The 27,219-nt window shown below is 42.1% G+C and overlaps 1 protein-coding gene and 1 long non-coding RNA gene across 2 annotated transcripts; one reads left to right on the top strand and one right to left on the bottom strand.

Annotated features, from left to right (window-relative positions):
- The first annotated feature begins 4,159 nt into the window (after nt 1–4,159).
- On the top strand, nt 4,160–16,287 carry LOC308475203 (stromelysin-1-like). Its single transcript, XM_081002210.1, has 10 exons — nt 4,160–4,372; nt 5,810–6,054; nt 6,170–6,318; nt 8,145–8,270; nt 9,012–9,173; nt 10,043–10,202; nt 10,716–10,849; nt 11,901–12,060; nt 13,102–13,202; nt 15,041–16,287. The coding sequence occupies exons 1-10, from the start codon at nt 4,274–4,276 to the stop codon at nt 15,145–15,147; spliced, it is 1,443 nt and encodes a 480-aa protein (XP_080858336.1). The 5' UTR covers nt 4,160–4,273; the 3' UTR covers nt 15,148–16,287.
- On the bottom strand, nt 15,922–26,225 carry LOC308475508. The gene is made up of 2 exons (XR_013985276.1): nt 26,082–26,225; nt 15,922–18,137 (listed from the first exon to the last, which is right to left on the bottom strand). It is a non-coding gene; the product is annotated as an uncharacterized lncRNA (long non-coding RNA).
- Nucleotides 26,226–27,219: the final 994 nt, after the last annotated feature.

Here is a 27,219-nt window from a genome sequence, read left to right as displayed (position 1 = left end):
CCATAGTCACCTTTGACTGGACTTTACCGTCCAGGGGTCCTTCACCTTTACCTTTTTACCAGGGTCCCTTCCAAGTCTACAGTTCTATGATTACACGCCATTGACAAAGCATGCGGTGTGCCTTTACTGTGGAGGCTGGTTCATTAGAGAGAACAGGACACAGCCACCACCAACCTCAATCTGCCAACAGTTAAGTCCCCAACTACCTGTCTTCTTACTTCCATCCAGTAAGTGGTGACACGTCTGTCATTGGCTCTGGCTCCACCTGCTGTCCCCTTCTCTGCTTTACAGCCCAATGGGTACCAGCCATAGCTGCATGCTAAAAATAATAATAATAAATATTTAAAAAATCCAACCCGTGCCATCAAAGTGCTGAACACATAATTAATTTTTACTTCAGCAATTTGATAGATGTTGCTTGATGTTGCTCACCCAAACTCATTATCTGGAAGAACAGCTTGTGCCAGACGAATCAATGTTTAAATTATTGTTGGGTAGGTGGGTTGAATCAGAGAACATCAAAAGGTGTTACAAGAAGCTCGTGGCATGGAGCAGGTCCCTGCTTGCTAGTAATTATTAAGCATGCCCTGTTGTATAACTAAGCCACAAGTTCTTCGCTCTGTTGCAATTTTTGTAAGCAGGCATTAAAAAAAAAAATTGGCACAAATGTCCCATGTGAATGAATAACAGATTTACTTGGAATGTTCACAACGCAAAATGTTTATTTTGGGGACATAGTTGGGAACATCATCAAACTATGACATGTCATGGAGGGGGTCCACATTGCTTGGAAATTCAGAAATGACCAAGTTGCTTATTTTCATGATTGAAAGAACAAATTCTATAATGAGTCACCTGAAGCCCCTCTTAGCTATGATTGTGCTATGAATCATGGCCATCGATGATGCTTCTAATGGATCACTGAGTCTCAGCAACAGCTTCCTAGTTCTTTTAAGTGGTAAGGAGAAATCGAAAGGAGCAAGCAAGCAAAAACAACAAAAACATCTGAAGATGGCGAATCCATTTATAAGGAAACATTTCCTGAAGATTCATATTCTATCACATTCATTCTGCATCTATTCATCACATGATAATCCACGGTAGGGAAGTGTCCTTTTTTTTCTGCGGGAAAAGTGGGGGAGCTCACCATGAAGTAAGTTAGTTTTTTGCGGGCCCAGTTGCAGTGCCACACCCACACAACCATGGGCAGTGCCTAAATGTAATATGTGATTAATAAACTCAGGCAGACAATTATCTGGATTAGAAATGGTCACAACTTTATGATTACAGATATAGGTGCATTTTTGGCACAGGCATTGAGTATATATTCATTTCGTCCGGCTGCCCACTGGCAGACAAATAGTAATAATAATTTCATTTTTAAAAGGTTTAAAAATCCTGTAGGTTGTCAGATCAGATGTTTACTGTTATGTACTGAAGTTCTCACCCTGGGCCAGCAGGGGGATACTGTAGATAGTTCAGGTCCACATATGCAAATAAGGGATCGAAAATGACGTTCAGTGATTGGATAGTTACAGAAAGTTGTCACATTTACGTTGTACTGGAGCTCTATATAAGCAGGCTGGCTGAACCCTTCAGTTCAGCTCTGTTCTGGCCTGTGAATAAACAAGACCTGTTTGAAGAATCGCTGTGTCGTCTGATAAATTCACCCACAACATTTACCCACCTCATATTTCGCCATTCAACAGAGAATTGAAGTCTCCAAAGAAGACCAGAGGACTTAACGTAATATAGCTATTAAGTTATATAAACAGAGCATGGTGCAGTGTCTAGAGTATCAGACTTAAGACCCAGGAGGCCAGGGTTCGAATCCCCACTCACATACCCTCCAACATTTCTCCGATGAAAATAGGGACGTCCCATTCTATAATGATAATTTTACTATTTATGCCCCACACATCTTATTGGGTTACCCCAGCGATCCTGGGCAGCTCCCAACCTATGGAAAAACATTAAACATTTTTAAAAAACCAAAAACTTCCCTATACAGGATTGCCTTCAGAAGGCTCAGGGGTTGGATAACTCCAAACCCTCCAACATTTCTCCAATGAAAATAGGGGTATCCTAAGGAAAAGGGGACATTCTGGGATCAAATCAGAAACTGGGACGGCTTCTCTAAATCAGGGACATCCCTGGAAAATAGGCACACCGGGGGTGGGAGGATCCTGCACTCATCCAGAAAACCCAGTCACTGTAATAATAATAATGATGATGATAATAATAATAATAATAATTTATTCTTTATACCTCGCCTATCTGGTTGGGTTTCCCCGGCCACTCTGGGTGGCTCCCAACAGAATATTAAAAACATGATAAAACATCAAACATTAGAAACTTCCCTAAAAACTTCTCTCAGCCTAACCTGCCTCACAGAACAAAACGGGGGGGGGGGGGAGAGTGTGTGCTTGATAAGCTGGATATAAATGTCTGTATACATACATACATACATACATACATACATACATATAAACAGACATTCCCACTGCAGTCAGAAGATTCCTCAGACAGTAAGAAACAATCTTCCTGCCTCTCAATTCATCTCTCTCACACACACACTTTCTCTCACATACACAAAGACGCACACACTGCCCATTCCAGCAGTCTCTGTCTGCTCTCACTCAAGTGCTTTGCCTCTGCATCGTTGATTATTATTATTATTATTTTTAAAAAGTCAGTTGGAGGAGGGTAGTAAAGTTGGACTGTTGTGTGACTGAGAGTGGTTTTATCCTCTTGCCCCCACTGAGGTCCATTTGGAATTAACTGTCTTTGCCCCCTAACTGTCTGCAACTTATCATGGGAGGAAAGCTTTCCCCACCTCCACATCTGACACACAAATCTACAGAGCATCTGCCCAGATTCAACTCTGGTGGTTGAAGGGGTCGTTTAGAGCATGGGTAGGCAAACTAAGGTCCGGGGGCCGGATCCGGCCCAATCGCCTTCCCAATCTGGCCCACAGACAGTCCGGAAATCAGCGTGTTTTTACATGAGTAGAATGTGTCCTTTTATTTATAATGCATCTCTGGGTTATTTGTGGGGCATAGGAATTCGTTCATTCCCTCCCGCAAAATATAGTCTGGCCTCCCACAAGGTCTGAGGGACAGTGGACCAGCCCCCTGCTGAAAAAGTTTGCTGACCCCTGGTTTACAGAATGGGTAAAAAAAACTTCTACTTTTTTTCATTCTGAGGGCCACCTTCCAAGGCCCTTATGGGCAGGAAGGCCAAGGGGACAGAGCAATGAATACAGATTTCCCCTTTGCGCAGTGGATTAATTTCATCACACACTGACAGAACCCTCTCAATCCTCCGTCCAGCGAAGCAAGAGGACAAATCCTGGCCAGGCAAAACCACTCAAGGCAAAGCAAGGCCCATGAGGGGTGTGGCCTGGAGAGAGTTCCAAGGGCCATATAGCAAAGCTTGGAGGGCCACATGCAACCCCCCTGAGATTCCCCACTTCTTGTTTAGGTGAACTAAATCAGTAATCAGAGTAGTAGTCCTATTCACACTTATTTGGGAATAAACACAAACTGAACCCAGTGAGACTTCCTCTGTGTAAACAGGTACAGGATTGGCCTGGAGAAAATCTCACCATTCTTTTTTCAAAACACTTTAAGGCAGAAGCACTATGTCCCATTCACAGGCACAGTAATCATGCAGCAAACATATAACACTATTCTCTCTCTCATTTCTGAATTCACTCGATATTTTGGTGTTATTTTGACAGTCCTTTTGAGCTGGAAATGCATTTGTTCCAGCAGTCTGGATTCATCTGATCATTTTAAAATAGCCAGTCGTTTCAAGCTAGGAATTGGTCCGAAATGAATAGAATCAAATAAATTTGTGGGCCTATTTCTGGATTATAAACAAGAGCCACCTTGACTGTGCCCCATGAAATAAAATTATTCAAGTCTCGGATAAAAAACGAAGACAGATTCGTCACCCTGGAGTATGCTGTCAGCATCCTTGCGGCTAATTGACGGACAAACGTAGGCAACCATTTCCTAAAACAAAATTGTTTAAGATTGCAACATCTGCCAAGGTGAAGAGTGAAGCAACTATCTCCAGGCCAAAACATAACTCTCTCTTTTTCCATGCCCTCTGCTCCTGCTGATTGGGTAATATTCTTAACTGAGTCAGAACGCAGCTTATTTTATGAAGCCCCAAAAGTGCTATATAAGCAGGGACGGATAGTAAATAGGAGCAAAGACTGAGCTTTGGAAACGGAAACGTGTGTAAAGGAGCAACTGGATTCAGAATGAAAACCATCTGCTTTATGCTGCTGTGCCTGGCCGTGGCATATGCAGCGCCAGTCAGTTCACAAGGAAGAGAAGAAGAAAACTTGCAGTTCGTTCAGGTAATGGTGGTTTTCTGGGGGGACGCAGGGGTACGCATACCCCTAAACATTTTGTGAATCTTTGTACTTTTGTCCATTTACTGTATTTATTTTCCCCGATCTGAACTATAAAATGGTGATTTTCTTGAGTCAAAATGAGAGTACCCCTAAACATTTTTTTTTAGGAAAAAAAGCACTGGATAGAAATCATTAGTCCATGAATAGCAAGGAGGCTCGAATGAAAAGTGATTGCTGGTTTTGCAGCTTATTGGTTTGGTCTGCATTATTTTGAGAAAGGTGGGCCTCCCCAGAATCCTATGCATTGTGCACTCTGTTGGTCTTTTACGGTGGTCTTTAACAAAATGTTATTCAGAGCAAACCCACTGAAATTAATGAACATGGCCCCATTAATTTTAATATGTCTACTGTAAGTAAAACTTTGTTGTTTATTGTTTAGCGTTATGGATTTACTTTACAATCAACAACAAACTTTATTATGGTCGCAGACCAGCATAAGATACTTTAGAATCTAGACTGCAGAATTATAAGGGATTTTCTGCATTCGTGATTTCTTTTTAGGTATACTGGAACTGAGAATTTTACCTGATCTCACTGCATAGAATTGCTATGTTGCAAAAATGAAGTTGACCTTGCTTGCAGTAAAGTCAGACAATGGCAGGTGGCTTAAGTGGTGGTGAGCTTGGAACAAATATATGCATGTAGATAATTCAAAGGCTGTTTTAACAATCTGTGTGGTTGAGCCAGGAAGAAAATAGCATGTAAAACCTAGCAATGGATAAATATGTCAGTTTCAGATTTCTCTCAGTGCATTTTTTTCTTTCATTTTTTTCCAGTCTTAAATTCCCCTTCTCCACATTTTTGCAACAATTGATGACATTTAAACAAACAAAAAAAAATCATCAAAATTTAACATTTCAGTGTGAATTTCACATACTACGGTACAGTCAAGCCTTGGTTGTTGAACGTAATCTGTTCGACTTCCGAAATGTTTGATAACCGAGGATCAAGGGGCAGTTGGCAATGGAGAAAAAAGAAAGAAAACTCCCCGGAAGCCATTCAGCTTCTGAAAATCATTCGAAAACCAGAGCAGTTACTTCTGGGTTTTCGGCATTTGGGAGCCAAAACGTTCCAAAACAGAAGTGTTCAGGAACCAAGGTTTGACTGTATACACATCTTTGTACGTATGCGCTTTTGAACAATATGCACATCAATCAATTAGCAGCCAATATTAGAAAGTCACCTGGCATCATGTATGGAACATCAATTTTATATCTGCAGAAGCTGTTTGTTCCTAGCATTTCTTGAAATGGTTTTTATTGTTTCTGTGTTTCATTCTGTGTATCTTGTACACCACACCAGTGGCTTTATGCTATGAAGCAGACTATACATTTGTTAATTAAAAATAAATAAATGTGCACATTTCTCTTTCTTTATCAGAAGTACTTGGAAAAATATTACAACTTCACATCAGATGGGCAGCCAGTTTTTAGACAGAAAGCCAACAGCCCTTTTGTTAAAAAAATCAAAGAAATGCAAAAATTCATGGGGCTCCAAGTGACGGGCAACCTGGATTCTAATACGCTGGAGGCGATTCAGAAACCCAGGTGTGGAAACCCAGATGTTGGGGATTTTGGCTTCTTTCCAGGACAGCCCAAATGGGAGAAGAAAGACCTGACCTACAGGTAATCTTTCAGCATCAGGTCTTAAGGGTGAAATCCACACATTTTATAGTGATTAACCACAGCCTGAAATGATAGCCCGCTTCTGTTTTGATTTGTGCTGCCTTCTTTTTCGAAGGATTGTGAACCATACGCCAGATATGGATTCAAGCGATGTGTACGAAGAGATTGCCAAAGCGTTTAAAGTGTGGAGCCGGGTTACACCCTTGACATTCAAACGTGTTTCAGCCGGCGATGCAGATATTATGATCAGTTTTGCTGAAAGAGGTAAAAAAAGGGGGCGGGAACAGGTTGAACCATTAAATATATTAAGGGCAACCTAGAAACGCTGGACGCATATGACATCAATAATAATAATAAAAATTTATACTCTGCCAATCTGGGTGGCTTCCAACAGAATATTAAAAACACGACAGAACATCAAACATTAAAAACTTCCCTAAACAGGGCTGTCTTCAGATGTCTTCTGAAAGTCAGATAGTTGGCCATTCCACAGGGCAGGCGCCACTACTGAGAAGGCCCTCTGCCTGGTTCCCTGCAACCTCACTTCTCGCAGTGAGGGAACAGCCAGAAGGCCCTCGGAGCTGGACCTCAGTGTCCAGGCTGAACGATGGGGGTGGAGACGCTCCTTCAGGTATACTGGGCTGAGAACATATAGAAAGGAAGCTGCCGTATACTGAGTCTGACCATTGGTCCATCTAGCTCAGTGCTGTCTACACTAACTGGCAGCCGCTCTCCAGGGTTTCAGGAGTTTTCCCCAGCCCTACTGGGAGCTGTCACAGATCGATTCTGGGAGCTTCTGCATGCAAACCAGCTGCTCTATGGCTGAGCTATGGCCCTTCCTCCTAAACCAATTGCTAACAGTACTTCTGGACAACTTGTGATGCCCAAACTGAAGAATCTTCCAGGGTAGCTTTTCTAGCAATTGGACATCAAGTACAACACCTTGTTTTTGCAGTGCTGGGGGGCAGGGAGAAGGCTGGAAAAACTGGAGATGCCTGGTGCTCCATGATGCATTAGTGTTATATAATATCTAGTTTCATGGGTTACATGTCGGTTTCTTTATGTATAATTTTTATTAAATTTTCTGTTTTACAATTTAGAGTATTCATTTAAACAACCTAAAAATATCAATGACTTCCCTTCTTCTCTTTCCGTGGTTCATTTTAAATAGCATAAATCCCTGCATATTTTATATAAACGAAATCATTCAGTATTATTATTACATCCATCAAAACTTATTTACACTATTGAATTACCTTAATGCTGCCACAATCCCTCCCATATATTCAATAAACATTTTTCGATCTTCTTTAAACGTAAGTTCTTCTTGTTCTCTTATTCTATAAGTTAGGTCCACAAGCTTCACATATGCCATCAGTTTAAGTTGCCATTCTTCTTTAGCTGGGACCTCGCTCGTTTTCCATTTTTGGGCTAACGCATAGCTGTCAAGCATCCCTTATTTGGCGGGACAGTCCCTTATCCCAGCGCCATGTCCCGCTGCTGTCCCTTATTGATGATGTCCCTTAAATAAGCTACTGAAGGTAATGGGGCCCTTTCTATGTCCAGCTGTCCTTTGTCAACAACAAATTGTTGCTAGTTTTTTGTGTTGAATATATGCTATATGGTAATTTATGGACCTAATAGGTATCTAAAGCCATTTGAACGCAACAAAATATGCATTTTATCAAAGTAATTGTTGATCCCTTATTTTGGCTGCTGATCCCTTATTTTTGAGGTTGCTGGTCCCTTATTTTCAAATCTGTAAGTTGACAGCTATGGGCTAACGAAACACGGGCCGCAGTAGTGACATACATAAATAACCTTTTTTGACATGTTTACTAGCACGCTAGAAATAGTTACAGCATATTTCACACATTCTTGTTTTGTAAAAACTTGCTTCATGTTTTGTGACGCTTCAGCAGCATTTTATGAAGGAAGGGGAGAAAGCAAGGCTAGGTGTTATCAGTGTGTTGATGGTGTTGCAATTGGAAACTCTGGGATGAAGGCACAATTGCTGAGTAATAACTAAGTGCAGCTCAGCAGCTATGGCCAGCAAATGGGCAACCAACTGTTTCTTCTCGTGTACTTAGAACATGGCGATTTCAATCCCTTTGATGGTCCTGGCGGGACTGTTGCCCACGCCTATGCTCCCAGCCGAGGTATTGGAGGAGATGCTCATTTTGACGAGGACGAAAAGTGGACCAACGGCTTGGAAGGTAATTTTAAAGAATGGAAAACAAACAAAACCACACAGATTTGCCATGTCGTATTGGAGATCTAGTGTGATATCCCTATCTCCAGTTGCAAACACCAAAGTATGCATATACTTCTAGAGGGGGAATTACGTGGTGTCAGCTGACTCAGACATGTTCATTTGCTCCTAAGTACGGTAAGTTCATAAAGGAGAGAGAGTCCGCTGGCTTATTTTCAAATCTCTGTGCACCAAACAAGGTCCAGAAGGCAGGCAATCAGTCAGCCTCTATGCTGTATACAGTGTGCTTATAGATAACTCTGTGGTTTGCATGGGGACGGGGGATTTTTATCACATCTTACTTTTGCCATCTGCTTGCAGAAATGCAAATTTACTATAGTGAACAATATTCAAATCTGTATTTCCCCAAGAGCTCTCAGTTGTTATAAGATACCTTCTGAGCAACACTGGGAGACAGAGTTTGCTTAGACAGATGATAACTGTTAGAGGGTTGTTGTTGTTTTTTAAAAAAGCAACCGTGTTTATTACTTTAACATTTTAATCTACAGAGGAGTGTTGATTGCTGCAGTAGGTGCTGTTGCTACCAGATCCTGCTTGCATGCTTCCCATAGGAACCCGATTGGCTACTGTGAGATCAGGATGCTGGATTATGATGGGCCTTTGGCCTGATGCAGCAGGACTTTCCTTATGTTAAACCTTGGAGATGCAAATCTGTGACGTGATGCGTTTCTCTTCTGCCTTTCAGGTTCCAACCTGTTTTTTGTTGCTGCTCATGAATTTGGCCACTCGCTTGGGCTCTACCATTCCCAGGACCCCCAAGCCGTGATGTTCCCAGTGTATAGCTACACCCAGCTCACTCAAGAAGTTCTCTCTCAGGACGATATCAAAGGCATTCAGTTCCTCTATGGTAATTTATGTTCAGTTTTATTAAATAATTAAGGAATTTTGAAAGGCCACAGGATGATTGACAACGTAATAACCTTAAAACACACACACAAACTTCAAGCCATTATTTGAGTACAACTAGTAAAAGCATCATCATCAAACTATTCATAAATTACGAATCACAGTTCCCTTCACTCAGCCTGCTGGAAAAGGTGCATCTTTACATGTTTCCTAATAGAAAACAATTATATGACTAGGTGTACCTCACTGGGGTGCAAGCATCACACACACACACTCAGGGCTGTGCCCTGCTCACTTCATGCATGAACCCCATATATCCCTTTCCCCACCCTTTATACCTCACCAACTCCACCACCATAACCCTGTGGTTTGTATGGAAGACCCACCTGCTTGTGTCTCCATCCTCTGGTCCCCTCCTTCTCACCTTGCCTGAGCCTGCTGGTCCATCTTCTAGAACTCTCCTCCCCTTCTCTCTTTGGCTGGGCTGCCTGCCCACCCACTGGCCCAGCAGCTCAACATGCTGTAGTTCTCGGTGCCACCTGTCTGTGGCTAAGCGAACTGCAATGTGACAGCATCCTTACAATTTCATATACGAGAGAGAGAGAGAATCTAAAATAGTGTAACATTTGGGAAATGAAAGTTGACTGACGTTTATGTTAGTCTATGTAAAAGCCATTCCTTAATGATATGTTACAAAGAAATACATTCTTCTTGGTCCTGCTTGTCAAAAACTTTGTTTACACATGCTCTGTGTAAATTAATGTCAACATATAATTAAGGAAGTGTTCTTTGTGCAAATGATTGAGTATTCTTATATTTAGACAAAGAAGGCTGTGCTCTACTAATTTCAGACTATTCAATATCTTTAAGGATCAACAACTAACCCACCTGAGGAGGACCCAGTGGAAGACGACATACCAAGAGTACCTGCCAGGCCAACCCAACCTGCAATACCAACTGCCTGTGATCCTCATTTGACGTTTGATGCTGTCACTAACTTTCGGGGAGAAATGTTGTTTTTTAAAGACAAGTAAGACAGTAATCTTTAAGCCCCCACCACCACCACCCAAACAAAGTAAGCTGTGCCCAAGTCCCATAGAAACGAATGGGGCTTAGGGCAGCCATAATGAACTTGGCCCATTAATTACAAATAAGATCTAAACGTAGATTTGTTGAGTCGGAAGGGTCATCTCGTCCAACCCCTTCAATGCAGGAACATGACTCATGGTTCAATCCTAGCCATGTCTCTCAGAAGTAAGTCAATGTGGCTCACTCCCAGATTAGTGTTGTTAGGAGTGCAGCCTAACAGTACAATCTTATACATGTCTACTCAGAAGTAATTTCAATGGGACTTACTCCCTGGCAACTGGGTTCTTCTGCCACACACACAAACCCCTTTCCTTTTCCTTTCTTCTCTTTAAGCCCTTCTCCTCATTTACCAGGAAAAAGCTGCCATCATCATCATGCTGTCTAGATGGTACAAGTACAAAAATAGCGTGTCCCCAGACACATTATTTAAAATAAATGTATATGTTTCTTACAGGTATTTCTGGCGAAAGCACCCCCGTTATGCACAGCTTGACTTTAGTTTAATTTCCACTTTCTGGCCATTTTTAACATCCGGAGTTGATGCCGTTTTTGAAAATAGTGATAAAGATGTGGCGTTTCTTTTTAAAGGTAAGGATGCAGAAAATAATGACGATGCGGTTACACTTTTACTATTTAGAGCTTTCAGCCCAGACCACTGTAAGCAGATGAAAACATTAGCAGGATTTTAATTGCACTTGTAATGTAAAAAAATTTACAATGGATAATATGGATAGTTATAAAACATAGACTATGATATAATACACAGTTGAAAACATTGACATTAGGACCCACTGAGGGGATGGGGGGGGGGGAGTCATGAGATTCAGAGAAATCTCTATATATGTAAATGTATTTGGTTTTGTTATAAAGCTATATTTGAAATATCAGGGCCAGATTTAGGTTTGATGAGGCCCTAAGCTACTGAAGGTAATGGGGCCCTTTATATGTCCAGCTGTCCTTTGTCAACAACAAATTGTCACTGTTTTTTGTGTTGAATATATGCTATATGGTAATTTATGGACCTAATAGGCACCCTATATATAGAAACGAGCAAACCAGTGATATTTTAGGAAGCAGGCTAGCAGGTGGGGCCCATTACTTACATCATAGGAGCCTACACAACACAAAACACTGTTGTTGTATGCAGGTTTTATTTTATTTGTTTTTATCTTATATTTTGGAAATGTACGTCCAGGTTTTTTTCTTTAATTTTTTTTTGGGGGGGGGCCCAAGAGAGTGGGGCCCTAAGCTATAGCTTGTTCAGTTTATACGTAAATCCGGCACTGTATAGACCAAATCTGACTCAGAATCTCCCTCTGGTCCTAATTACTTTTTCTACACAACTACTAAAGGTATGGTAGCCTCGTCTCCTTTGGCATCCGACCCCGCTATTTCTTCCACATATGTAAGTGGTATGAGCAATACCAGAGGGGTGCATGGGTAGGTGCTAATGCAGTCTCCCCACAATCTGCCCACCCCATTGCAGTTATTGGAAGGGAAGGCACATCTCTCTCATGCACTGTCCCCCACCCTAAAAATCACTTTGCACCTCCTGTGCTGTCCCCAGCGTTGTTTTTCTTCTATTGCTGTCACTGAGAAGCGTTGGCTAAAATATGTTCCCCCACCTGCTTCATCTCAGGCAACCAATTTTGGGCCGTGAAAGGAGACTCCAGGCTTCCTGGCTACCCCAAGCGCATCCATACCTTGGGCTTCCCAAAAGACGTCAAGAAAATCGATGCAGCGTTTTACAATAGCAATGAAAGAACGACATACTATTTTTCATCTGACAGATACTGGAGGTAAGAAATCGTGTCAGATGCGATTGGTAAATACTCGTCGCTGGCTTGAAAAGAGCTCCAGAAGAACCACAGAATCAAGCATGTTAGATGACAGATGATAGATAGATAGATAGATAGATAGATAGATAGATAGATAGCTAGATAGATGATAGCTAGATAGATAGACAGATGATAGATAGATATAGATAGATAGATAGATAGATAGATAGATAGATAGATAGATGATAGATAGATAGATAGATAGATAGATAGATAGACAGACAGATGACAGATAGATAGATAGATGATAGATAGATAGATAGATAGATAGATAGATAGATAGATGATAGATAGATGATAGATATAGATAGATAGATAGATGATAGATAGATAGATAGATAGATAGATAGATAGATAGATAGATGATGGATAGATAGAGGATAGATAGATGATAGATAGATAGATAGATAGATAGATAGATAGATAGATAGATAGATGATAGATAGATAGATAGATAGATAGATAGATGATAGATAGATAGATGATAGATAGATAGATAGATAGATAGATAGATAGATAGATAGATAGAGATGATAGATAGATATAGATGATAGATTCAAATATATAGCTCTCTTTTATTGTTCAAGTCCCATTCATTTTGGGAAGATTGACAGAATTGAATGTTCCCCACGGAGTGTCCCCAGGATTAAGTTCCACACATTTATTTGAGCTGGTTTAGACCCTTGGGGTGCCTTCATGAGCTATGGCCTGCGGAGGAAGTAGCATTGAATGAGACCCACCCACAAATACAGAGAGTGCTTTCTAGCAGTGATTTGCATGAGTGCGGCAGCCAGAAATCACATGACTTCTTCCCACGTGGCTGTAGGAAGGAGCAGTTCTAAGATGGGTGGTTTTTTTGGATTCAGGGATTCACAAATCCCCTCCCCCCCCAACAAAAAGCTTTGCTATCTCAAATAGTGCTTTGTTCGTGTACAAATGCCTTCCTTCTTCTTCTTCTTCTTCTTCTTCTTCTTCTTATTATTATTATTATTTTTTACTCAGATACAATGAAGCTAGCCAAACCATAGACAAGAAACCCACAAAAATAAGAGACGGCATCCCAGGTGTTAATGGGAAGGTTGATGCTGCCTTTCAGCATAATGGTAAGTAGCCTCTGACAAGAGGACATATGAAGTGATTCCAGCCTGGTATGAACCTGGTGATGTGTACAAACAGGAAATTCCCATGGTCTGGGTCAAAGTACCCATATTTTATTATTCATTTTTTAAAAGGGGCAACCCCATTCAGGGGTGTAGGAAGCTGATTCAATGATATACCCATTAGATCTGGGCAACCCAGTCAGATGGATGGGGTACAAATTTAATAATAATAATAATAATAATAATAATAATAATAATAATAATATATTTATACCCAGCCCATCTGGCTGGGTTTCCCCAGCCACTCTGGGTGGCTTCCAACAGGATATTAAAAACATAGTAAAAGATCAAACATTAACAACTTTCCTAAACAGGTCTGTCTTCAGATGTCTTCTAAAAGGCAGATAGTTGTTTATTTCTTTGACATCTGGTGGGAGGGTGTTCCACAGGGCGGGCGCCACTGCCGAGAAGGCCCTCTGCCTGGTTCCCTGTAACTTCGCTTTTCGCAGTGAGGGAACCGCTAGAAGGCCCTTGGCGCTGGATCTCAGTGTCTGGGCAGAACAATGGGGGTGGAGACGCTTCTTCAGGTATACTGGGCCAAGGTTGTTTAGGGCTTTAAAGGTCAGTACCAACACTTTGAATTGTGCTGGAAAATACTGAGAACCAATGTATTATTATTATTATTATTATTATTATTATTATTATTAAGCTAAAAGTTCTTCACTCTCCCTCCTCTGTCTATATCCAAATCCAGAAGTTCCAAACCGCTTGTGGTTGTCTCTGTACCCCTTTATCTGATTCTGATGGGTGCCAAGAGATACTGTGACATTAAAAACAATTAAAATGCTTTTTTGAAACATCCCTGACCCTGATGGCCAGTCAAGTTTCCCATAACTCAAAAGTATTATGTCTTGCATGCGAAAGATCCCAGATTCAGAGGTTCATACCCTACTGAGCTGGATGGACCAAAGTTCTGACTCTGTATAAGGCAACTTCCTCTGTTCCCAAAAAACCATAGAATAGGCCCATAGTTGCTAATCAAGGTCTAAAGGGCACCATAATAATGAGTAAGTCCCAAGGCTGGATCTTCAAAATACCGTATTTTTCGCTCTATAGGGCGCACCTAGTGTTTTTTTGGGGGGAAATAAAGGGAAAAAAATTATTTCCCCCCCCCCACAGCCCCAAAGAGCAAAGAAGCCAAGACAGCCAGCGGGATCCGTCCCCAGGCTTCGGGCTGCAGGCTGCTATCCGCAAGCCTTCGGAGCCCGGTGGGAACTCCCGCCGCGCTCCGAAGGCTTGTGGATAGCTGCCTGAAGCCTGGAGAGCGAGAGGGGTCGTTGAGCACCGACCCCTCTCACTCTCCAGGCTTCAGCGAAAACCTGTATTCGCTCCATAGGATGCACACACATTTCCCCTTCATTTTTGGAGGGGGAAAAGTGTGTCCTATAGAGCGAAAAATACGGTACATGTATGAAATTTTAATGCTTATCTATATCATGATGTGGTTTGCTGTGCATATAAGTTGCAGCAGATCTATAAATGTTGTGCCTATAAGATAGTGCTTATCGATGACCATTATCTTCCAGGAGGCTGCTCTGAGTTGTCACCCAGTGCTATGCAGACGTAGCAGTTAATTTGACAGCAAACAGGGTCAATAGCAGGAAATTAACCCTTTCGTGTTCACCATCTCTCCACCCTCTGCAGGACTATTATGCCCCATGAATGTCCCAGCCATTGCCTTTTGCACTAGCCAAAGTTTCCCAATACCTCAGCATGTTTTTCTTTTCATATTTCCTTGCTGCATGTAACTTATAGTAACTTGACTCTGTTTTGTTTTATAGGATTCTTTTACTTCTTCAGCGGAACAAATCAACATGAGTTTGACCCTAATAGCAAGAGAGTTACTCGGATCACAAAGGCAAACAGCTGGTTTCCATGCAGAGGTTAAACCACTGACGATACAGAAAACAACTGTTCAGAAATAACCATATTAGCACTGGTCCACTGAAACTGGTTATATGTTTATAACGCATACAAAAGGCAGCTACTTTTTATGACTACATGTGCAGGAGATCCAAACAGATGCAACCAGGGCTCTCCTTGAAATTTCAAACTTGGAAGCTGGCATACCAGTTAACTTGACCTCCGTTATCCATATTCTGGTTACTTCCAAGTGGTTTAGACTACTGTAAAGTGCTTTGTGTGGGGCTGCCTTTGAAGACTGCTTAGAAACTGCAGTTAGCACAGGCCATATTACTAACTCACGAATGTGTGTTAAGGTGATATTATATCTGTATTGGGCCAATTGCACTGGCTCCCAGACTCCCAGTGCTGAAATGTATATCAGTACTGTCTTTTCTGTATTTTTGTGATGACCAGTGTTTTTTAGCAGATAAACTTGACTGACTGACTTTCCCCTATGTTAAGTGCCACTTTTTTACGACAGCAGCATAAATGTTCAGTCTGTGAACTTTGTGCCTGACGCTTGCATAATATTCTCATCTTTTTTATTCCATATGTTGACTGCTGGCGTTCACATATACACATATATAACCTTCACCACCTTGGCATAAATGACAGCTGGCTGGGGCTGATGGGAGTTGTGGTCCAAAAAATCTGGGTTGATGACGGCTGATCTATACTAATAGCAATTTCAGTTCTCTACATAGCCAGAACAGTACCATCCATGCAGCAGAATGGTGATGTTTTAAACAAGTTAGCGTTAACCAACTTGGAGATCCTTGGATGGGGAGCAGCCTGTACATTATCTGATCTACTAAATAAATGCAATAAACCCAAAGTTCTGCAAAAGCACAAAAAAGTTTTAGGGGGGAAAGTTGAAGGGGAGAGAAACCTCCTAAACAAAGACTGAGCAAGTTCAGTAGCCACAAAATGGGGGAAATGGAAATCTGGGTTGAGATGTGAAACAGTAGCCTGGAACCAAGAGCAATCCATACTGCAACATTTTGTTGCAGGCCCCATTTCTTTGTTTATCAGTGGACATGTGGATTTAGCCCAGCTGTTTGTATGTACTTCTTTCTCACATGATGTTTGATAATTCATGAATAAAGTATTTTTTGTTTCCACATATGCGGGCTACGTTTTTGTTGCTGTTCTACAACATGGTCATTTTTGCATATATTTCGGAGTCTATCAAAACAACTGAATATGTTACCCTAAAGAGCTGGGGCCTCACAGGATGTTTAAACTTCCATGCACTCAAAGCATTAAAAAGCATGAGTTATTTTCAGACACATAGATTATGAAAACCAGAAGGAACCAATAAGGCCATCTGGTGTGATGTTCTTTTTAACATAGTTTAACATTTTGCCCACTGTTTCCTGCAGTGAATAGAGATTAGTGCCCCCCCCCCCCATATTCATAAACAAGTTATTTCAGACCCAATAAACTTGGGTGAAAAGCTAGGACATATAATGTAGAAAGGTGTCCTAACTTCAGCTGACAATTTCAAGTGAGATGAAATGACCACTTCCACAGTAGAAGTAATCCAGAAAATAATAATTCTTCCTTAATAAGCAATGTTTAATACCAACATACTGCCAGAGTCACAAAACATTATACCAAGCAGAACTTTCCATTCGTCAGTTGTGTTTGTTTGTGCTGACAATTAAATGCATATGTTATTACTGGCTTGGTTACCTTCTTAATCTCTCTTACTGGGAAAATGAATATATAACGTCATAAGGAATCCTGGGAACTGTAGTTTGTGAAGGGTACTGGGAGTTGTACCTCTGCACAGTCAGCACCCTTAACGAACTACAGCTCCCATGATTATTTGGGAGAATCCATGACTATGATAGCAGTCTAGTTTTAAATGTATTGTGTCAGAAACAAATTGAATCGTATCATCTTCCCATCATTTCTCATGAGAGAAAGAGGAAATTTGTGGTTTACAAAGAGGCTATTTCACTATATGCTTCGACTGTTTCTCAGAGCAGCTTTTGATGAGAAGATTATTTCCTCAAAGTCTCAAGAACAGATTGCGTTCTGTCATTTCTCTGATTCACATAGCCGTGAAATGGGTTAAAGTATGGATAATGAGTTCATTTCTCACACTTGGGCCTTAGATGAGAAAGTCAAAGGCAATCCACGCACCCAGGACCTCTGGGGACAGCTCATTCTAAAAGCATAAAGGTAAAGGGACCCCTGACCATTAGATCCAGTCATGGCCGACTCTGGGGTTGCGGCGCTCATCTCGCTTTATTGGCCAAGGGAGCCGGCATACAGTTTCCGGGTCATGTGGCCAGCATGACTAAGCCGCTTCTGGCAAACCAGAGCAGCGCACGGAAATGCCGTTTACCTTCCCGCCGGAGTGGTACCTATTTATCTACTTGCGCTTTGACGTGCTTTTGAACTGCTAGGTTGGCAGGAGCAGGGACCGAGCAACAGGAGCTCACCCCGTCGTGGGGATTCGAACCGCTGACCTTCTGATCGGCAAGTCCTAGGCTCTGTGATTTAACCCACAGCGCCACCCGCCTCCCTTCTAAAAGCATAGGATGTCCCTATTTTCATGCAGAATGTTGGAGGGTGAGCCCTAACCCTGCAGGGTTCCAATCACAGCAAGTGTCTTATGTGCTTTCATCGCCTCTCGACATTTTTTGGTTTTTGGAATGAAAAGACGCAGCAGGCGTTACTCTGTTACTTTGGCAGGACGGAAGCCACTGCAAAATGGCTTCTTGCGCAGAAAGAGATAAATAAAAGTAGCATTTCATAGCTTATAAGGAGCTGATTATTGGGAGTTGGAAATCTTTATCAAGTAATACAGAATGATGCTGTTGGTCAAGGCTGCCTAGGAAAAGAAAGAGTGTAACAAAATGGGTCCTTGCAACACAATCTTGCAACGTAGAAAGCTATATACAGCTATACAGTGGTACCTTGGGTTAAGAATTTAATTTGTTCTGGAGGTCCGTTCTTAACCTGAAACTGTTCTTAACTGTTCTTAACCTGAGGTACCACTTTAGCTAAGGGGCCTCCTGATGCTGCCACCGCATGATTTCTGTTCTCACCCTGAAGCAAAGTTCTTAACCAGAGGTACTATTTCTGGGTTAGTGGAGTCTGTAACCTGAAGCGTCTGTAACCTGAAGCACCTGTAACCTGAGGTACCATTGTATATAGATTAAAACCTTAACCACTAAATTTAAAAAATTGTCCAGTAGCACCTTAGAGACCAACTAAGTTTGTTCTTGGTATAAGCTTTCGTGTGCATGCAGACTTCTTCAGATAAGTGTGCATGCACACGAAAGCTTATACCAAGAACAAACTTAGTTGGTCTATAAGGTGCTACTGGACATTTTTTAAATTTTTTATATATATTCTGACTGCGTCAGACCAACACAGTGACCTACCTGAATCACTAAATTAAAATGTGCATGTTAAGACATTGGCCACTAGATTCATTCAGAGCTTGTCTCCTTAGTTTTATAGCAGCAGCCCAGAATTTACCTTAAATCTCTGATTCCCTGTCCTCTATTAGATATTTTAATCTGCTTGGTTATTGTGTGTGACATGAATGCTTTAAATAAATAAGAGATTTGTTTTGAGATTATTTCAGGCGGGTGAACGTTATTTCCTCAATGTTTCAGAAACAGATGGCTACATATCATCTCCTCCATAGCACGTCCCATCAAAATCTGCTCATGAGAGAAGGAGGAAATTTGTGGTTTACAAAAAGGCTATTTCACTATATGTTTTGACTGTTTCTCAGAGCAGCTTTTGATGAGAAGATTATTTCCTCAAAGTCTCAAGAACAGATTGCGTTCTGTCATTTCTCTGATTCACATAGCCGCGAAGTGGGTTAAAGTATGGATAATGAGTTCATTTCTCACACTTGGGCCTTTGGTCTGATTCAGCAGGGCTCCTTCTTGCATTCTTAGGAGGTCAAAGTGTCTAGGTAGTGCACACTCTCATGACCCTTGACCCTGCAGGGTCTGATCACAAGGAGTGCCTAAGTGCAATCACCATGTCTTGTGTAGGTGTATTCGTATAATGCATGGAAATCAAGGGACATACCAACGGTATCATGTGATGATGGAGGAAGAGCCACGAACATGGCCTCATTTCTAACTGCATGCATGGAACATCTTCATGTGGAGAACACATGGTAGAGGCTTAGTTTGGTCCTTGAATTTTCGACTCACCCAGTTTGCCCAACTTCCAGTTCTTTAGTCCTCCATTTTTCTTTCCCCAGGGGTAGAAATGAAAGCTGGCCATTGAAACAATGGAGAAATCTAGACTTTTGATTTATCTGTGATTGGGCCCCAGCATGCTTAAACAAACAAACAAACAAACAAAGCATACATACCAACCAATATTGTTTGCCGGTGACACAAGATCCATTCCCAGAAAACGAAATGGTCTGAAAATTTCAGGTTCTCTCCGTTTCTCATTATTCCAGTATTAAGTTTTGTTGTCCATGTTTCCACATCGGTTTGCAAATTTTAAAAAAGCAAGTCCCCATAAAAATTCATTTTATGTGAATTTCTCCTAATATTCATATTTTTGCAAAGCAATTTCCCTTAATATAATGAAATTTAGGATTTCAGTCTCTCTCTCTCTCTCTCTCTCCCTCCCTCTCGGTGATCACTTGTGGTTAAGTAAGATTGTTTTCCATGAAAACAATGTGAGCGGTGTGTCCGAAGATGACTGTGGAGGCCAATTCTGGATCCGCACATCTTTCCACATTGGGGACATAGGTTTCTGGGTGGGAGTTGATCCCCGTGAGGATTTGCCAAACGTGCCTTCCTCTTAGCTTGTTATTCCCTTTGATCTTGAATTTGTGCTACTTCAAAATCCACTATGCCTTTGTAGATGCTATTCTCATTACTATATGCATTCCTATGCACACTGTACCACAGTATATGCATGTTTGTACTCTAAACAATCCAGCTTCTTTCAGTTAATGATGCCATGTCTGGATGCAAGTCAGTGATGTGTACACGGTGTGTAACATGTCAGAAGATGGTTGGGTGTTTTATTTTTTTCTGACTACAGCAGATTAATTATGTTGATAAGAGTTTGTAGAATAACTCAGTGGTGTATTCTTTGCCCACGGGCAATACTGTCTCAGTGTAAAGGTGTGATTACTCTTAGGATGAACAGCAAAAACCATAGTGCCTTGTTTTAAAAAAGAAAGTACCCAATTAATCACTTTCCTAAAAATAGAATCATTGGTGTGATTCGTTTGGAAGCATAATGAATCATTTCTTTGCACAAAGGTACCCAAGGTTTGTGGGACGCAGGTGGCGCTGTGGGTAAAACCTCAGCGCCTAGGACTTGCCAATCATCAGGTCGGCGGTTCGAATCCCCACGGCGGGGTGCGCTCCTGTTGCTCGGTCCCAGCGCCTGCCAACCTAGCAGTTCGAAAGCACCCCCGGGTGCAAGTAGATAAATAGGGACCGCTTACTAGCGGGAAGGTAAACAGCATTCCGTGTGCTGCGCTGGCTCGCCAGGTGCAGCTTGTCACGCTGGCCACGTGACCCGGAAGTGTCTGTGGACAGCGCTGGCCCCTGGCCTCTTAAGTGAGATGGGCGCACAACCCTAGAGTCGGATATGACTGGCCCGTACGGGCAGGGGTACCTTTACCTTTACTTTACCCAAGGTTTACTACAACAAATTATATTAAATAACCCTTTTCTATTGAGGGGGAAAAAAGAGCAAAGGAAAAACACTCCTGGATCATGCCCATCTAGACCAGCATCCTGTTATCATGGTGGCCAACCAGATGCCTGTTGGAAACCTGCAAGCGGAACGTGAGCTCAAGAGCCATCTCCCCTCCTGCACTTTCAAACAACGGGTATTCAGAAGCCAGAGACAGACAGATGCCAACATCACTGCCTCCAACTGTGAAGGCAGAGCATAGCCATCATGGCTAGTGGCCTTTGATAGCCTGGTCTGCATGGTTAACCAAACAATTAAACCCCTGCGTTGCAAACAATTATCAGTAATATCCAAGGCAACACAATGACCAAGTACAACAATCCGATGTCAATATAAACTCTTTATATAATCTATACAGAACATTGAACAGTATGAAATATATGAAATGCACTCTCTGCAAAACCAAATAAACAGAAATCTTATAAATCTCTGAAAGTCACAAAATATGCACTCTTGATGGATTCTCTTGAAAACATAGAACCAAATGAAAGTCTTATAAGTCTCTGAAAGTCTTTGTAGACTGTGCAAGTCTCTGAAAGAAGCAATGGGTCAGATTCTTATCTGGTGGAAACAAGCCGTAAAGCTTTTTTTTTTATGACGTCCAACGCTGCCAAAGTAGTCCGCAAACAGACGTAGTGAACAGTGATTCCGGATATACCCACTGTTTTGTGGAATTCTTCTTCAGCACAGCAGAAGGATACAGGAATGCTTCATAAACTGCAAATGAATTATTGAAACAATGACCTGCATATGCATGGTAACTTACAATAACTCAAAGTATTATAAACTGTACACATGAATCCATCAAGAGTGCATATTTTGTGACTTTCGGAGATTTATAAGATTTCTGTTTGTTAGGTTTTGCAGAGAGTGCATTTCATATATTCCATACTGTTCAATGTTCTGTATAGCTTATATAAAGAGTTTATATTGACATTGCATTGTTGTACTTGGTCATCGTGTTGCCTTGGATATTACTGGTCTGCATGGTTGGCACCCGTCTTTCTCAGGAGACAATGGAGGAGTGCAGCTTTGGGGCTGAATTCAAACTGTGGGAAGGTTGCAGCGCCTGCTGTGGCTGGAGAGACCAATGCGGGAGAGACATGTTTTGTTGCAGCTGGGGCAGATGAAGTTGTGCTGCTGCAGATGCACCATGGTGTTTCTTCTCACTGTGCTCCTCTCAGTGGTCATTCCTCCTCTGGTCACTGCTGTGGACACAAAACCCGACTGTCTATCTCCAGGCACTGTGGTCATCTGCAAGGGATTCCCACATGGTCGGTGTTGCCAGCCTTCATGCCACATTTGCAGACATCTTTGTAATGCAGAGTTGGTCCGCCAACAGACCTAGCATCTGATTTGTCGTTCAAGTTGGTTGGCATCATTGGGAAGTGAGTTCTGTAGTTTAACTATGGGCTGACGCTCACACATTATTATTACATTTCTACGCTAGCTTTCTTCCAAGGAGCTGGATCAGGCCAAATATATTCCAATGTAAACCTCCAGCTTTGCTTGTGATGGTGCATTGTGAAGCACATTTAGCTGTGTGGCAGGATTAGCACTGGGATGTAGAAATGATGCTCATCTTAGCGAGGGAAGACTGCTTGTCTCTGCTCTTCTTGCGCCCATGAGAACATAAGGTTTGCCCTTGCCTGAATAGGACCAAGGATCTACCTAGTCCAGCCTTTTGTTTTGAACCATAGTCAGCCAAATGTGTCTCTAGAAATCTCTGGAAATGGAAAAGCAACTCCTATTGTCTGCTCCCAGCCGCAGTTGCTTTTGAGAAAAGCTCATCATCCTACAATGCCTTATCCAATAATGAATGCTTCATTTTCTCCCAGTTTAATATCTTTTAAAATCCAGCCTCAGCCTGAACTGATTTTTCCAATGGACGCTAGCACTGGACTTCCCCACAAGTCTGGGATATGTCACAATGATGTGTTAATGCCTCCTAAGATAAATAGCACATATTTCAGTTCATCCGTCCCGTGCTGTCTGTTCATGCTTTACAAAAGCACAAAGGGCTTATATATTGACCTGTTGCGGATGGTGGTTCAAGACTTCATAAGCCATGATTTATGAAACCTTAAACATTAGGGCAGAGTTGCTCCCATTCCCCCTCCTTCCTCAGAATTTCCCTCCCACCATGTGCTGGATTCCATGCCAAGAACCTGGCATGGGGAACTGCGGTTAACAAACTAGGAAAATAAGTCAAGACATGGCCCTGGCTTACTTTCTTAGCCAATATTAAGGCAGAGTTCCACAGATCAGACATAACTGGGAACTTTGGCTTAAGTCAATCCAGAACATCATACATAAGAAAGGTACTACACTGGAAGAAGGTACTGTACTGGAAAAAGCAAAGATCACCAGTGTCAAAGCAATGATTCTTCAACATCAACTTTGTTGGACTGGTCTTGTGGTTCAGATACCTGATTATCGTCTCCCAAAGCAATTACTCTGTTCCAAATTTCAAAATGGAAAGCGTAATGCTGGTGGTCAACAAATGAGGTTTAAAGGCTCTCTCAAGGTCTTTAAAGGTAGTATAAACACTGACAACTGGGAAACACTGGCCTGCAAGTGCTCCAGTTGGAGAACAACCTCTACAAAAGGTGTCACAGACTTTGAAGACGCTCGAACTCAGGACGAAATGGAGAAATGTACTAAGAGGAAGGCACGCTTGGCAAACCCTCACAGTGATCAACTCCTGCCCGGAAACCTATGTCCCCACTGTGGAAGGATGCGTGGATCTAGAATTGGCCTCCATAGTCATTTACAGAGTAACTGTTAAAATCGGAATCATGGCAAAGCTCGTGCAAAACAGGAATACAGTGTAGGGTTAAATAAGAATATAGCACTCTGCGGAAGCAAGGGTTAGGAGAGGAGTGCTTACTCTGTTGCCTGTTGGGAAAATGATTTTTCCAAACTGTGATGTTCTGTTGTGGGTGCAGATGTGCACTCCGAGATTGTTGGCTAGAAAAGAACACATGGCTTTGGAACGTCTTATGTAGTTCTAATAACACCAGTGACGTTTAGTGTAACTGCACTTACTTTACAACTTCCAGATCTCTAGGGAGAAAGAGGCCTGCTTAGGGGCATGTGGGGCAAAAATGTTTTCTGGAAAATGAAAAACACTTCCTTGTGTGATTAACAGATTGTAGATCGAGGTGGGGAAACTGAGACCTGGGGCCAAAGACGTCCTTTCAGACCTCTCTATCATTCCCCCCCCCCCTCAACATGCCGCAGAAGAAAATCAGGATGTGCTTCTTTGGGGGCAGCACTCCTGCCGGAGCTAAGAAACTTGTGAGAGATTGCACCCCCCCCAAAAAAAAACCCCAGGTATCTTTGTGAGGCACGCTCTTGTGGGAACCAAAATAGTGCATCCCAGGATCTAGTCAGAAGCTTCTGTAATTCTGGAATGTCATCATCATCATCATCATCATCATCATCAGAACTATTCCGCCTGGCTTTCAATTTGAACTTAGCCTGATCTTTTATTCCCCTACTTTCCCTCCCCCTCATCTTTTTATGAAGATTACCTGCTCTGGGATCCCACAGCTAATTCTCCCCTGGTCTCCTTACTGGCCCAAATAGGACTAATTTAGCCAGCTAGCCCTGGTGATCATCTAATGTTTCTTGGATGGCTTTCCCCCCTAAATTGATTTTTGATTTTATTGTTATTCACATTTTATACCGTATTTTATGCTGTTTTTTCGTAGCATCAATTAAGTGTTTTAAATTTGTTGTTAGTCACCCTGAGCCCAGTTTTCTGAACCAGGATTTCTGAACCAGGAAGGGTTGGGTATAAATTTAAAAAAATATATTATTTATTTTTATTATTATTATCAGCATCATGTATTTATATGGCACCCATCTGACTGGGTTGCCCCAGCCACTCTTGGCTTAAAGCAGAACAGTTGAGGGGTATGCACTATCTGTCTCTTGGAGCTCAAGTGAAGCCACACCCACACCCCAGGCCACACCCCTCACTTGGCACCTTCCGTGAGCATTTCTTCCTGGCTGGTATTTGCTGATGAGCTCTGCTCAAGTCTCTTGCTTGCATGGATGAAGGATCGAAAGGGCTATGTGAATTTACAATCTTTGCTCTGCTCACTTTTGTCTCTACTGCAGGCTTTCCCAAACTTGGGTCTCCAGCTGTTGTTGGACTACAACTCCCATCATCCCTAGCTAGCAGGACCAGGGGTCAGGGGTTATGGGAATTGTAGTCCAAAACCTGCTGGAGACCCCATGTTTGGGAAACCCTGCTCTACTGGCAGGTGGCCCCAAGAAGGTTGCACAGAAGGAAAATTGGCCCCTGGGTTTTACAAAGTTCTCTCCCCTCCCCTTGCATATAGTTGGGGGGGATTTTTTGTTGAGTCAGAGAGCAACAGAGGGATGTGTTCCAATGCACGTAGACCTATTTTTATTGATTCATAAAGTGTCACTGAACGAAGAGGGGATTTAAAGAGCTTTTTGGGGAAATGGAGGGCATTCAAGGCCATGATACGAACATACATAATCATCTACTTCTGCTTGGTCCCGGAAATTTAAACACAATGTTGTCATGGCTGTTCCCAGGCATCCTTTCCTCTCGTTATTGCTCAGAGGAAAGGTGATGAAATAAATCAGGATACTCGCAGAAATTTGTCACTCTCATTTTTGGTTTTAATGACTGATGATGAAGTCTGGAGGAAGCTGAGTTTGTATAGTCCTTGTGTGGTCCAGTAATGGGGATGCTGTACCCAGGGTGACCCGAGTTCAAATCTCCCTTCAGCCACAAAGGGCTCCTGCAGATAACCAATCAATTTAACATTCACCTTGATTTGCTTACACAAAACTTATGCAGAGGTAAGATTATATCCAGACTTCATTGAGCATTTGCTCTGATTACTTTTGCAGGGACATTATGTGGCAATGAACATGCAGCCTGAATTACTTGAGGGTGTTGGTACATTTCCTGTTAATCACTGCTTCTTCCCACAGTTTTCAATGCATTGCACCATCTCTTGCCTAACCACAAAATGTCTGTTGCTTTCTTAAAAAGTGGATTTGTGATGGCACAGAATGTCTTGATACAAACCAACATTTCCTAGTACTGTATGTGCCTGAATCCCGCTAAACACCAACAGTTTAGATGTACAGTGGTACCTCAGGTTAAGAACTTAATTCATTCCGGAGGTCCGTTCTTAACCTGAAACTGTTCTTAACCTGAGGTACCACTTTAGCTAATGGGGCCTCCCACTGCCGCCACGCAATTTCTGTTCTCATCCTGAAGCAAAGTTCTTAACCTGAGGTACTATTTCTGGGTTAGCAGAGTCTGTAACCTGAAGTATTTGTAACCTGAAGTGTCTGTAACCCGAGGTACCACTACCCAAAGTTTATTGCTGATTTGGGACCTGTCACTATCTTTCAGCCTGACCTACTCCACAGGGTGGTTTTGAGGATAAACAGGGCAGATCCTGAACTCACTAGCAGAAAGGCAGAGTTAAAATATGAATATTTATTTATACAAAATTTATACAACGCTTGATTGGGTTGTGTTTTTTTTAAAAAAGCAACCAACAACTTCTAAGCAGTATACCAAAATATATAGATACATTATTTGCCATAGATCAGATCTGAAAAAACATTTGGAGGAGAGAGATTGTTGGTGGCTTGACTTATCCTTAGCTGTGATTTCTGCATTAGACTAGATGGTAATTAATTATTATTTATTCAATTTCTTTACCACCCTTCACCTGAGGATCACAGAGCAGTTTACAATATAAAAACACAAAAATACATAACACCAAAACAATATCCCCCTGCAACTTTAAAAAGCCATGAATTGCTTAATCAGCAAAAAGGCTTGGGAGAAGAGGAATGTTTTTGCCTAGTGCCTAAAAATATGTAATGAACGTGCCAGGCGAGCCTCCCTGGGGAGGGCATTCCACAAACAGGGAGCCACTGCAGAAAAGGCCATTCCCATGTTGCCACCTCCAGAGCATTTGTGGAGGAGGCAGGCAAAGAAGGGCCTCTAATGATGATTGCAGGGTCCAGGTCAGTTCCTAAATCAAGGATTAACAAGGATGTTAAGTGAGAGCCAGTGTGGTGTAGTGGTTAAGAGCGGTAGACTCGTAATCTGGGGAACCGGGTTCGTGTCTCCGCTCCTCCACCTGCAGCTGCTGAGTGACCTTGGGCTAGTCATACTTCTCTGAGGTCTCTCAGCCTCACTCACCTCACAGAGTGTTTGTTGTGGGGGAGGAAGGGAAAGGAGAATGTTAGCGGCTTTGAGACTCCTTCGGGTAGTGATAAAGCGGGTTATCAAATCCAAACTCTTCTTATAGATCACATCATTTAGAGGGCA

The sequence above is a fragment of the Podarcis pityusensis genome, assembly GCF_964106645.2.
Source record: "Podarcis pityusensis genome assembly, chromosome: 4".
Lineage (NCBI taxonomy): Eukaryota > Metazoa > Chordata > Lepidosauria > Squamata > Lacertidae > Podarcis > Podarcis pityusensis.
Note: the sequence above shows the minus strand (reverse complement) of the source record. Positions and strands in the feature narration are given on the sequence as shown.